This window comes from Ursus arctos, unplaced genomic scaffold (genome assembly GCF_023065955.2).
Source record: "Ursus arctos isolate Adak ecotype North America unplaced genomic scaffold, UrsArc2.0 scaffold_32, whole genome shotgun sequence".
Taxonomy (NCBI): domain Eukaryota; kingdom Metazoa; phylum Chordata; class Mammalia; order Carnivora; family Ursidae; genus Ursus; species Ursus arctos.
Window position 1 is genome coordinate 25,224,081 of NW_026623008.1, and position 13,509 is coordinate 25,237,589.

Sequence of the window (13,509 nt, forward strand, 5' to 3'; positions counted from 1 at the left end):
CAGTTTTCCGCACATCTGCCGTATACCACGCACTTATGGAATGCTGTGCTCCCTTCACTCGCCTGTAACAATGTCTAAATCAGAGGTTCTATTCATCTCCTCACCCTGTGCCTTGCACAGTCTTTTTTTTTTTTTTTTTAAAGATTTTATTTATTTATTTATTTGACAGAGAGAGAGGCGGCGAGAGAGGGAACACAAGCAGGGGGAGTGGGAGAGGAGGACGCAGGCTCCTAGCGGAGGAGCCCCATGCAGCCTGGGATCATGACCTGAGTCGAAGGCAGACGCTTAACGACTGAGCCACCCAGGCACCCCTGCCTTACACAATCTTGGCCCCTGGCAGGTGCTCACAAATGAACAAAGCCTAGAAAGGCTTAGTTGATGATTTGAGTCCGTCCCTCCATCACAGACTAATTTCCCCGGTACAGCTAAAGTCCTCCCTTCCTTATACATAGCACGAAAGCTGTTATTTAGAAACTCCAGTAGCACACTTTCCAGTGTAATCAACAAAGGAACTAATACACAGCACTTTTATGGATGTCTTACGTGCCACACATTCTAGGGACTTTTCATGTGCTAATTACTTAGTAATAGTACATCTCCAATAATTCTGCAAAGCAGGTGTTCTTTATTATCATCCCATTTTACAGGTGAGACCACATGTTATGAGATAAATGGTGTCCCTTCAAATTCATTGGGAGGGACTTCAAGTTGAAGTCCTAACCCCCAGTACCCCAAAATATGACTGTAAGTGGAGATAAAACCTTTAAAGGGCAATTGAGGTAAAATGAGATCATAGGTTGGGTCCTAATCCAGTATGACTAGTGTCCTTATAAGAAGACGACAGACGCACAGAGGGAAGACCATATGAAGACACGGGGAGAAGAAAGCTATCTATGAGCCCATGAGAGAGGCCTCAGAAGGAAGCAACCCTGCAGACACCTTGATCTTGGGCTTCCAGCCCCCAGAACTGTGTAGAAATAAATTTCCATTGTTTCGGCCGCCCATTCTGTGGGCCTTTGTTATGGCAGCCCCGGAGAACTAATACACCAACGCCAGACCACACGAGCTCAGGATTCGAATCCAGGTAGTCTGGTTCTAGAGTCCATGTGTTCGTGACCATGAAAATGTTCTCTGTGCCGTCCAAAATGGTAGCCACAAGCCACAAGTGGCACTTGAAATGTGGCTGGTGTAACTAAGGAACTAAAATTTTAACTTAATTTACATTAAAATAGAACTAAAATAGCCACATGTGGTTTAGCAGCTACCATATTGGGCCTAGCTTTATACTATTTCAAATGACTTCACTTACTTTTTTTTTTTTTTTTGCAGAATCTTCTAGAAACCTCAGCTGTGTGCTCCAAGAAACATGCCCCTATCTTTATTCCATATCCCTGCTGCATTATATTTTATTTTATTTTATTTTATTTTATTTTATTTTATTTTATTTTATTTTTTTCCAAGCCTTTCCAGTTTAGCCCCTGTTGCCTAGTCTCCTGCCGTGGGGGGAGAAAGAACAGGAGTGAGTGAGCTGGCTAACTTTCCAGAATCCTGTGGCTTGGGCAGTGCGGGTTGTTGGCGTCCTGCTCTAAGCACAGGTGTTAGCCAACCAAATGCCAAGCAGCACAAACACGGAGTGACATTTTCAGAACTATTAATATTTCATCAGAAATGATCACTTTTCCTTTAGATACACTATCTTAAAAGGTTTTCTACATTCTTAACTATAATTTTATTCAGTCTAGGTCCTCAGAATTTTCCCCAAAGGAGCACATCTTCAATTTTATAATGAAAATCAAAGGGGAATGAAGCTCGGATTTCAAAATTGAGAGTCAACATTTCCAGGAACTCAGGCCTTCTCTGAAGAGCAAGGCTGTGTATTGGGCACCTACTGTATGCCAGGTACTTTACATACGATATACCATTAATTCATTCCAGCACGTATATATTGAGTGCCTACTATGTGCCGGAAATGTGGTTTTCTTAAGAATTTTTTCAACACCATTTTATTGAAAAGGATTCCTTGTCCTCCTCCTGTCTCAACTCCAGTGTTACCTTAGCTCCTCAAGGAGGACTACCTGGACATCCATCTAATGCTGCCGCCACTCCCCTCCCCCTGTCCATCAGGGCCCTTATTTCATCTGTACTTCGGGCTTGTTTACTTGCTTTGCTAGTTTGTGACCTGTCTCCTTGCACGAGAACGTAGGCTTTGGGAGAGCAGGGACCATGCTAGCTTGTTCACCGGCATGCTTCCTCAGTGCCCAGCTACTCACCTGGAGATCCTCGGGCAGTCCTGGGGAATGAAGGAAGGAAGGAGCATGGGAGAGGTTAAAAAAGTGGCTGGGGTCCCACGGCTAGGAGGTGGCAGTGTCCAGGTTCAACCCAGCTCTGGTCTCCAGCTCTGGTCTCGAGCTCCGGTCTGTTCCTATCCACTCTTCTTCCCAGTCATCGGGCTCTCCCTTTTCTGGGTGAAACCCTGGAGGAACGAGGACTGACTCGTGGGGCCAGAGAGCCCTGGGCAGGCAAAGGTGCTGGGTCAGTTCCAAGTTCAACGAAGCCCATCCGGTGGGAGGGGGGAGCCCCCTGGGCCTCAAACCGCTAACTTAGCCCTTCTCTCTGCACCTGAGCCCCTGACCCCACTCCCACCGGCTCACCCTCCACCCCGGGGACCCGATGCACCCAGCTCAGGAGGGACGGGTGGATCTCAAAGGCTGAGAGCACGGGTCAGGCCTGCTGTGGGGGGGGGGGATGGTGGAGGTGGTGGTGGGGGGCGCTGGGTTTGACTCACAGCTCCCTCTTCCTAGCGGGCCTTGAATACACCCCTTTCTGACTCAGAGGCTGGGTTTCCTCAAACGCTGAAGGGTAATAAACAGCGGTACTAACCACGAACTTATTCGTTGAATATAACACAAAGCCCAGAGCTTGGCACACGGTAAACGCCCAATACAATAGCAGTTTGGGGTAAAATCAGACGATTCAGGGCCAGGGGCCCTTGGGAGGCGCTGAGGTTCTGCGCGGAGTGGCAGGGCGGGGGCGAGGCGCCCTTGACTTCCAACAGGAGCAAGTGCTCTGGGGTCCTCCGGGCCCCCACCCCCACCCTGCCCGGGCGCCTTGAGCACCGAACCCAGGGCGGCCCGCGCACCGAGCCGTTGCGTTTGAAACCCAGAGAGGAATTCCGGCGCTGGACAGGGAGGGTGTGGGAGCCACCGGCGCGCAAATCGGCCCAAGCCGCCACGCCCTGCGCGGCCCGCCGAGACAGAGCCCTGCTGAGGCTGGGCGCCGCTGGCCCAGGCCGAGTGCAGCCCGGCGCAGGGGGCGCAGCAGGTGTCTGCTGGGAGCGCCGGGGCGGGCTACCGGTGGCCGCACTGCCGGGGGTCTTCCTGCCTGCCGAGGCAGGGCGGCGCTGGAGAGGGGGACGGGGGCGGGGAGAGGGCCGAGCTAGGCGGGGCTAGGCGGGCCGTTGGCCCTCGGGGTGCGCGGGGGTCCCTGGGAAGGCCCGACTGAGAACCTGATGGCGGGCCCCCGCCCCCACGGCGCCTAGCACAGTGCCCAGTGCCGGACCCCGGCCCAGCCATCCGCGCGGCTTGGACGGCGAGAATGGGCTGAGCCACAGGCGCCGCAAGGTGTCACGGGCGCATCGCGACGGGGGAGTGCCAGGGACTGTGGGGAGAGCCTGCCCTCCCCCTCCAGCTGTTCCCAGATGTCATTCTGCTCGCCCAGGCTCCTGGTTCCTGAGCTCAGGGGGATTCCACGGTTACTAAGCTACTGGTTTTTGTTGACTTTCAAATATTTTCTTCTAAGGGAGAGGGGGAGGGGGGCAAAAGTCAGGAAAGAGCAAATAAAAACAAATCAAAATAAGCCCCCCTCCCCAAAAGAAAGCTGTCCTCCATCCAACACGCACAGCCAAACCGAAGGCCTCTGAACATAGTCACCTTGCTGAAGCAACAGCCAGACAGAACTGACCTGCTCCTGCCCATCCTCATCCCCCTTTCTGGTGAATGAGGGGTGGTGGTGGATGGTCCCCCTGTCTTCGAGCCCTGGGTGGACAAAGGGGCTTCCGGAAAGAGAGGAGGAGGATGGCCAGTGGGAATGGGCTCCCTTCATCCTCGGCCCTGGTGGCCAAGCGCCCCTCCGCCCTGGGCCCGTTCCCCAGATACATCTGGGTCCACCAGGACACCCCCCAGGACAGCTTAGACAAGACTTGCCATGAAATCTGGAAAAGAGTTCAAGGCCTGCCCGAGGCCTTGCGGCCCAGGACCTCGAAGGAACAGCTCTCCACCCCCATGGCTGGGACTCCAAGAGACAACGGGCTCAGCTTCCAAGAAGAGTGAGTTTCCCCCTCTGCGGTTGGCATCAAGGGAGGTGGGAGGAGCTGAGGTCCAACCTTCTGGGGCAATGTTCTGGCCCATTGTTCAGTCTGGTTAAGCCCTAAAGGCTGTATGCGTTTCCTCCACCTGTTGTGGTCCTGTCTAATCTTTATAGCGGAGGTGACAGGGGTCCTGAAGTTACCTGGGTGAAGGGCCAGGCCAGGACTGTGTTTCTGCTGCCTCTTTTCCAGCCCACTAAGAGGACATTTTTCATTTTGCGTAGGCAACCCAGATGTAGATCTGAGGACCTCGAAAACCCACACTGGCCTGGGCTGAGGGTCAGATGCTCATGGTTTTTCCCTGGAGGCAACTCCGAGATACTTTCCCTTTCCCACCCCCAAAGGCTAGGCATTGGCACAGATGAGTCTGGTGGTTTTAAACCACATCTGGAATTCCCTAATACAGGGAGCAGCTGTCCCATTCAGCCTCCACAAAGCCGCTGCAAGAGCGCACATCAAAATATTTACTGGGAAGGCATTGACATATTCAGAGGGCACAATAGAAAATTAAAGTGCGGGAAAATGGCTGTAAATAGCCCTTTTCCTGGATGGGAAATCCTGCGTCTGGGAAACACAGAGCTTAATGTTGGGCAGATATTGTTGGGCATGGATACCCACAAGGAGAGGAAGGAGAGAGCACGTAAAGCACCATGGTCATCAGTGCCACTGCTGAGCCCCCGTTCAATGTTTGGCATCCTTAGACTGGGCTGCAAACGTTAATTAACCCAGAGTCCCTCTGAGCCAGGTATTAGTGTCCCCATTTTACAGATGGATTAAGTGTTAATAATTAAGTGCTAATGAAAGACCAAGTGATAATTAAGTGTCGCCTGTTGCAACACATGCTCCAGTTCACCTCAGAGATGCTAAAGTGGGGGGACCCTTGAGGCAATTATCAGCTGTGTCTGGTTTCAGGGGATTTCTATGAAAGAGCTGGGAAGAAAGGCGACGCTAACTGCTACTCGGTACAAGGTGTGCGCTACCTGCTGGCCCCTCTCCAGCTGCAGATGAAGGTGGAAGGCCCTTTGGCTGTTACTGCTTATCCTGCCCTGTGCTCAGCACGACGTGGCCGGGTTGGGAATGGCCCGTCTACCGCCCAGATCCTGCTGTCCAGCCCTCCAGGGGCACTGAGCCCCCCTCCCCTGCCCGTTGCCATCTGCTCTGGGACGGGGCCTTGGCAGGGGGCCCTTGGGGCTGTGCTCAGCTCTCCGTGGCCAAGAAGCTGATTGTCCACTTTGTGGACCAAGGGTCAGTGGCAATTTCCAGTAGATGGCACCCTCTCTGCCAGGTCACACTGAGTTAATGGAGACACACTCTACTTCCAGTCTGTACTTGGCCCAAAAGTGAACTGGTGCCCCTTTGGCCAGTTGCTTAACTCCATTTGGCCTTGATGTTTTTCATCTGCAAATCGAGGATGATGTGCCCTGCCTGGTCCACCTCAGAGTCCATAATGAGGACCACATGGGGTGGACACAGGAAGCCCCCCGCCCTCCCTCAAAGCAGCATTATACAAAGGAGGCTGTCCTTAAATGGAATTCTCAGAGTTTAGGGGTTTTTTGCTGGCTTCAATCAGGGGTTTTCTTTCTTTCTTTTTTTATATATATAATAATTTTTTATTATGTTATGTTAGTCACCATACAGTGCATCCTTAGTTTTTGACGTAATGTTCCATGATTCGTTACTTGTGTCAATCGGGGGTTTTCACACTCTGCTCGTAGACCTCAAGGTGTTTCCAGGGGTCACCCTAGAATCAAGGGGACTGGTTGCTGGGCGCCCCCATCCCCACGTCAGCCAGAGGGCTGTTTGGTGTTTTGGAACCTTGTTTCCTGGAGTTTCCAGTAAAAACTGCATTTGGAAAACTAACAAACAACCCCCCCCCCAACCCCGGCAAAAAAAACCCAGTGGTTTTGCTACTGAGAAAGGATCCGGGAAACCACCGCCTTAGATGAATAACCGATGTCAGAACCGTGTAGACACCAACCCAGGAGAACACGAGGAGCTCTTTTTGCAAGCAAGCAGCTGCGATGGCGGAGTCCGGTCGCTGGCTTCAGGCCGCGGGCAGCCGTGTGCCATCAGGCCGCGGGCTTTGTTTAACTTCCGCGCGTTTGAGTTTCCTCATCTGCCAATTGGAGACGATTCCCGCCATCTCCGAGGGCTGTTGGGATGATTCAATGGGGTATTTAAACATTCCTGGTAAGAACGGTAATGACTAGGGGTTTGTCTAAATTCCCGGTAATAGTAATGGTGATGATGATCTCCTTAAGCCCTGCAATTATTACAGGAGGTTGGTGCTATTTTAAACTCCCCCCTTTTTACTTTGTATTATGCAGATGTTCCCATGCACAAAATAGAATAGGATGGTGAGTGTCTGTGTGTCTGTCACCGAGGTTCATTAACTGCCCACTTGGGCCATTCTTGGTTGGATTCCTCCCTCCCTGGTTTTTCAATGAAATCCTTTTCATGGATGAGGTCACAGGTTGGAGGGGTTCATTTCTCTGCCCGAGGCCCGACGGTTAGGAAGTGGTGGAATTTCAGAAAGCAAATCCAGGTTCATCTTAGCTACCGTGCGATAGTGTGGGCTATGTTCCCCTGGAAATGGAAGCATCTTTTTGGATCGTTGTAATACTTGGCAGCCCTGGTGTTCTGAATGGTCACACACAGACAACGGATTTCAAATCCAATGAGCTGTACGGTGTGTAGCTCATTCGTAGACCTGGTTTGGGTGATATTTTCTGCTATCAGGGTGGCTAGATATGTAAATTCTAAAACTCTTATTAGCCAGAATTTTTTTCTTGACGCAATCCCTCTATATCCCCAAACCCCAGACATCTCAAGGCTGAAAGGGAGATCGGAGGCCATCTTCTGCTGCTTGAATCTCTTCCTCAACATCCTTGCCAAGTGGTTATCCACTTGTACCCTTGCTTAGATGGGGAGCTCACCACCTCCCAAGGCAGCCCCTTCCCTTGCTATGAATGCTGGCTGTCAAAAGACCGTTTTCTTCCTCTATCGAATCTATCTCTATCAAATGCTTACCCATTGATCTGGATTCAGGTCAATGGATTTAGGGCTCCAAACTAAATCAATGTCCTCGTTCTCTCCATAGCCCTTTGGATATTAAAAGATGGCAACAATATTCTTCCTAGGATTTCTTATTTCTGTAGCTGATTATCTCTGGTTTTCTAAGTTTCCTCTCACGTGTGCTGGTCCCCGTGGCAGTGCGGTAACCAGAACCAGGTACAGGAATCCAGGTATGATCCAGTTTGTGCAAACTGGATCATCTCTGTTTGTGTTCTGTCGTCATGGTAGCGGTGATTAATGACACATTCACTTTTCTCCATGAGCCAGCTTCATTCCGTGGGCACATTTGGAGTTTATTCGTTCATTCATTCAATTATTCTTTCAGCAAATATTTAATAAGCATCAACTGTGTGCCCGGCACTGTACTAAGAGCGAGTGGGATAGAGCTGTGAACCGGATAAGGCTGTCCTTGGAGCTTACATTCAAGTAAGGGACAGAAACAGAAAGCAAGTAAATAAAAGACTGTGAGAGTTTTGGAATGTGAAAAGGACTGGTATTCTGGTTGGAGGAAACCAAACACAAAAATAAGCCAGATAATTTCAGATAGCAGTGAGCTCTCTGATGGAAATAAAACCCCGTGAAGGGAAAGCACCCTTCGGTAGAGGGTGGTCAGGGAAGGGCTCTCTGAGGAAAGGTGGTCATGTGATCTGAAACCTGGATCCCAAGAAGGAGCCGGTCAGGGGAAATTCGGGGAAGGGCGTCCAGGCAGACAGGAGAGCGACCATGAAGAGCCCGATGTAGGGGTGAACATGGAGAGGGACTGAGGGATCGCGGGGCTGGGGCAGGGGTGTGATGGGACACGGGACGAAGGGATATCGGGGGCAGGCCAGCAAGGTGTAGGCGGCCTGGGGAAATCACCGTAGTCAGTGCGGATTTGATTCTCGGTGTGATGGGACATGAGCGAACACTTTAAAGAAGGGGGTGTAGCATGAATGGATTCACTGGTTTTTAAAAACCTCTCCAGCTGCTGTGTGGACAGGGTGTTTGGGCCTGAGAGAGGAGGGGGGGAGACCTCTGGAAGATGCCCCCGTGGTCCAGGTGAGGCGCCAGGGCGGTGGTGGCTGGATCCGAGGGACCGCAGTGGAGCTGGCAGAAGCAGGAGAGTCAGAGGCTCTTCTGCGAGGAGCCAGCTGGCCTGCTGACATTTGGGGCACACAAACAGAGACAGCAAGGCTCCGCTGAGGTTTTCAGCCTGAGCCACTGCTGGACCCGGGGGTGGGGGGGGGCATTTCCTGAGGTGGGAAAGAAACCAGAGAAATGGGCTTTTGGCGAGAAATCAATAATTCTGTCTGGTATTCATTAAACTTCAGAATCTTACTCAGCTATCTTTTAAGTAGACTTAAATTTGGGTTTGGAGCAATGTGGCAAGCCACCTCCCAACTCATAGCCTGGGACCACGTGTTCCCTCATTCCTCCTGTCGTTGACACTTCACAGCCTCAGAATAGAGTTTTGGGTTTGCCGTTGACTCCGTTGCCCTGACTGGGACGTGGCATTTGTTCATTCCTTTGTTTACAGATTCATTCAACAAACACTCACAGGTGCCTTCAGGGTGCCAGGCCCTACGCCAGGTCGCATGATACAGAGATAAGCAGGACAGGAGCCCTTCTCTCCAAGAGCTCCCACGCTAGTGGCTGGGGTGGACCCGGATACGGCAATGACATTCAACAGTTTCTGTTGTGCTCCTACCACATGCCTGATAAAGGATGCAAACAGTTACCACGGTAGGAAAGACGGGGACAGTCTCTGACCTTCATGGACCTTCAGCGTCTCGAGGAAAGCAGATCACAACATATTACCCTTAATGTGCTGATGAAGTCCCGGTGCAGTGGGAGCACTACTGAGGGGCACACAGATCTGGGCTTGGGGCTCAGGGAAAGCTTCCTGGAGGAGGCCGTGGGAGGCGCACTGGAAGGTCAAGAGACAAGACCCCTGCACTGAGCGTGTGATGAAGGGTACAGAGGCGCCCCCTTGGGAGCAGAGGGTGGCAGGACGGTCCCTGCAAGGTGATCCATGGTGGTGTCTCCTGGGCTGGGTCTTGAGGAGAGAGGACAGCCCACAGAAAGCATCCTGCAGGTGCACAGCAGGACAGGCAGCTCCCTGGCGATGGCAGGTTATGTGTGGAGGTGGATGAGAGTGGAGAGGTGGCCTGGGGCTTGCTGGGTGGGGCTAACTTCTCTGGTGGCTTCCAGGCCTTCAGCCAGCACTACAGAAACTTCCTGCTTCCCCGAGTCAGGCAGAACTTGGTCTGCAGGTTCGGAAGGCTTTGCTGGGTGTTACCCCGAGCCAGACCTAAGGAGGAGGGTAACACTACACCAAGAAAGGAAATCCACTTAAATATTTAGAAAACAGAAACGATTTCCTGATTGACAGCCTTCTGAGGTATCTGTCTCAGGAAGGAAGAGGGCTGTTTCGCACTTGCTTTAGTAAATCCTCACTGATCAGTCCCCCTGGCCGGCCAGGCCCCCGGGACTTGGAGCCCCGAGTGGTGCCTTCTTTGACCTGCTCTCCCAACAAACCAATCTTTTGTGCTATGGTTATTTGAACGATTGAATGAATCCTTCTTTCCTGGAAAAGTTGCTTGGAATATATGCTCACTTTTATTTACTATTATTATTTTTAAAAAAGCTTGAAACCTGGTGATGGGCGCAATTAGGACAAGACTCACACATGGAAACGCAGACTGGTGTCCTGGAGCAGAAGCCTGCTCCGAAGACCTTTGGGGTCTGATGCTCTAGGCTAGAGTTTTCTCTTCTCTAAGAGGTCAGACGTTTCAGGATCTGAAGAAAGTTGCTGTGCGCTCTTTTGCTTAAAACACATCCTTATATCCCTTCACATTTTGTGAATGGCAGAGGCCTCAGGTTGGAATCCTTTGCTCCTGGACACTAAGCGTCTCCCTCCCTTAACTTCCTGGGGTTGGGTCTCTGCCACTGCTGTGACCCCAGTCACATTGACATCCCCCATCCTGGCTGTCAAGCGAATTAATGCACGGAATGGCAGACAGAGGCTTAAGGCCCCGCCAACCCTTCTCTCCTCCACTCACCTTCAGGATGGTCTTGGACTCCTTTGCCTCCCTGCTGGTCTTTTCTGCCATTTTCAGAACGTCTCATCCCGCTGTGTCTGGTTCCTTTCCTTCCTGGATGTGCTTCGCCCTTCACCTGCTTCATATCCCCGAAGCATGACAACAGGAATCTCCCATGGCTCCCTCGTTGTCTTCTGACCCCCTGGACCTGGTCTTCTAGGGTCTTCGTGTTGGCTCTGCCTACACGTCTAGCTGCATGTCTTACTGCTCTTCTCCAAACTCTCTGTAAGCCCAGAAGAACCATCAGCAGGTGCACAGCTCTTTGTTTTTGCTCGGGTGACTGCTCTGCCAGGAATGCCTTTCTTCCATAGCTCTGCCTGTTGCAATCCTATCTGTCCTTAAAAACCTAGAATAAGTGTCATCCCTTGAATGTTTCACGGCTCACCCAGTCAACTTTTTTTCCCCTTCCTCCCTCTTCCATGTTCTTCCTTTTCATTTAAATACATAATTATACTTTCTCTTTTTCCTAAGAGTTTCAAGGTGGCTCAGAAAACAATAAGGAAACAGGTGGGTTCGAATCCCAGCACGCTTCCTAGCTATCACCAAGTTGCGCAGACTTTCCGTGCCCCGTTTCCGTCATCTGAAAAATGGAAAATGCCCCAGCGACCAACCACCTTAAAGGATTATTGTGGAGCTTAATGAAAGAATGCATGCCAAGCTCACACAGCACCTGGCATAAGATAAGGACTCCAGATTATTCGCCATCATCATCATCACCACCCTTATTGTTTTGGTCAAGGATAAAATAACAGGGTTTAAGTAATCAAGAATGATACCAGGGAGGAAACTTATATACCTGAAAACCTAAGTTAATGGAAACCACTCAACCAAGGCTAGCACTTTGCTTTGACAATCTTGGCAGCACGGCAAATAGTGGGAACACAGTAGTTGGTTTCTATCACTTCTATCATCTAATAAGAGAAAACAGGAGAGATCATCGGGGGACACCAATGCTTCCCTAGCTCTAAGGACTGTGACGTAGGGGTCTTTACATGAGGGTGATGGAATGGAAGAGTTGGTTCCAGCCCAACTCTTGTGTTGACCATTGGCCAAAGGGGAGGGCACAGCCTGCCATGGGATCTGTTGCTGTGGTTCCGGCATGAGATTTCTGATCATCAGGCACATACTGCCTACTGCCTCGTGGTAACAGTCCCTCTTCCCCCACTTGACCATGGCTGCTTAAGGGCAAGGACTGTGTCTTACTCATCTTTGTCTCCCGGTGCCCAGCTGAGTTCCTGGCACTTGGTGGCTGCTATGCAGTGTGTATGAATGAATGAGGAGGCGAATGATGGATGGACCATAAAAATGCCACTGCAAGGAGGGTGAGGCCCGGAGGTGGCCAGGATCCAAGCAAGGGGTCACAGTCATCAGAGGAAGCATTGAGTGACCCAAGGACAGAATATCAATAAGGCAAGACATTGCAGGGTTTTTTCCTCCTCCTGCGTAAGCTGCAGAGAGGGGAACTAACATTTTCTGGTACATCTGATATATGCCAGGCTCTATATTTTAATTTTCTGTTTATCTCATTGTCTTAGCAACCCTTCCCAGTAGATGGTCGGTATGACTCCCGTTTTACAGATGAGGAAGCTGAGGCTCAGACTCTAGACAAAAAACTTGCTCAGAGTCATCCTGCTAGGAGGGGGCAGAGCAGAGATAGGAGCCCCATGAAGCTTCAAGGCCTGAGCTCCTCCCTGGACACCAGGAGCCCATCAGGATAGCCCTTCCGTGTCTGCTTAGCGCCAGGAGCCATGAGCGGCAGAGGGAAGATGAATCATGATTAAGGTCCCATGTCCCGTGTCCCCCTTTTTAATTTAATTTTATGGTTTCAGGAGCTGTGTCGCAGGTTGTGGGAGCCTGCAGAGATGGGCCACCGGTGGGTTGGTTTAATCCCCTTTGTAATATCTTTGTTGCAACGTTCTTTCCAATTCAGCTTCCAAGTCACATTAAAAAGATACCTCTTCCTTAGGGTAAGCCTTCTCTTATTAAACAGATTCAAATGAAAAGTTTTAAAGATAATTTGAACAATACGAATCACACTGTAGCCCCACAGCTGCCGCCGTAGTCACTCCTCAGCGGGTCCCATCTCAGTCTCCGGCTCACTGAGCCCCCCACCCCAAAACCCTTCCAGTCTGGGGCCCAGCCCTCACCAGCTTCCGGTAGGTCAGCTTCTCAGGGTCAGGGAGGGGCAGCCAGAGGTGTCTCACGTCCCTGGGCCAATCTCCCTTCTCTGTCCCACCTGCCCCCGGGGAGATTCCCACCAGGCTGGGTGTCTCATTTGCATCAAAACCATGGGGGGTGGGGGAGGGATGTCTGTTCAGAATGCAGATACCTGGGCCCCGTTCTGGGCCCACTGCACTGCCATCTCTCCAAGAGTGCCCGGGCATCTGCATTTGGAACAGTTGCCTGGCATGAGTCCTATGCATTTGTACTCTGGTTCCTTTGAGGTCAAAGATGACAGATCCTCAAGTTTAAAAGGGACACAGCTTTGAGAAGGTGTTTCAAAGACGCGTGAAGGAAGGGGACTGCGCTTTATGGAGTGAGCTCCAAGTGTATATGCCAAGGACCTCGTAAAAAATGGGCTCTACTCAGTGTGAAGGCCTTTGCTAAGGAGTGAGAGGAACATCAAGTCCAGGCTTGGCGTTGGGACAGCGGAGGGATTTCACAGGGTTACCTCCTTTAACCCTGAGTGGTGTCACCATCCCCAGGGTGCAGATGACAAGAATGAGGTTCCGGGACGTTCCCTCCCCCTCCCCCCTAGCCAGCCCGGGTCCTGGGCGGTGAAGGGTCAGCAGGGCTCCCAGCCCGCAGCCTGGCGGCTCTCCCGCACGCACCGCGCCTCTCGTCGGAGCCGCTAACATTTGCATAGCGCTCCTTGCAGTTTACCGAGCGCTTCACGCTCACCGGCTCCCTTAATCCTCCCGCAGCCTGGAGGGTGGAGGAGGGGCGGGAGGCCCCGAGCCTTCTGAAGGTCCCCCGCCCCACTACCCCTTC

The 13,509-nt window shown here is 51.5% G+C and overlaps 1 protein-coding gene across 1 annotated transcript in view; it reads left to right on the plus strand.

The window, feature by feature from the left end:
- Positions 1-3,995: 3,995 nt before the first annotated feature.
- Positions 3,996-13,509, plus strand: part of CUNH1orf94 (chromosome unknown C1orf94 homolog) — a 40,039-nt gene continuing 30,525 nt past the window's right edge. The window contains exon 1 of the mRNA XM_026516730.3: positions 3,996-4,324. Within this exon, the coding sequence (XP_026372515.2) occupies positions 3,996-4,324 (329 nt within the window). The remainder of the gene's footprint in view (positions 4,325-13,509) is intronic.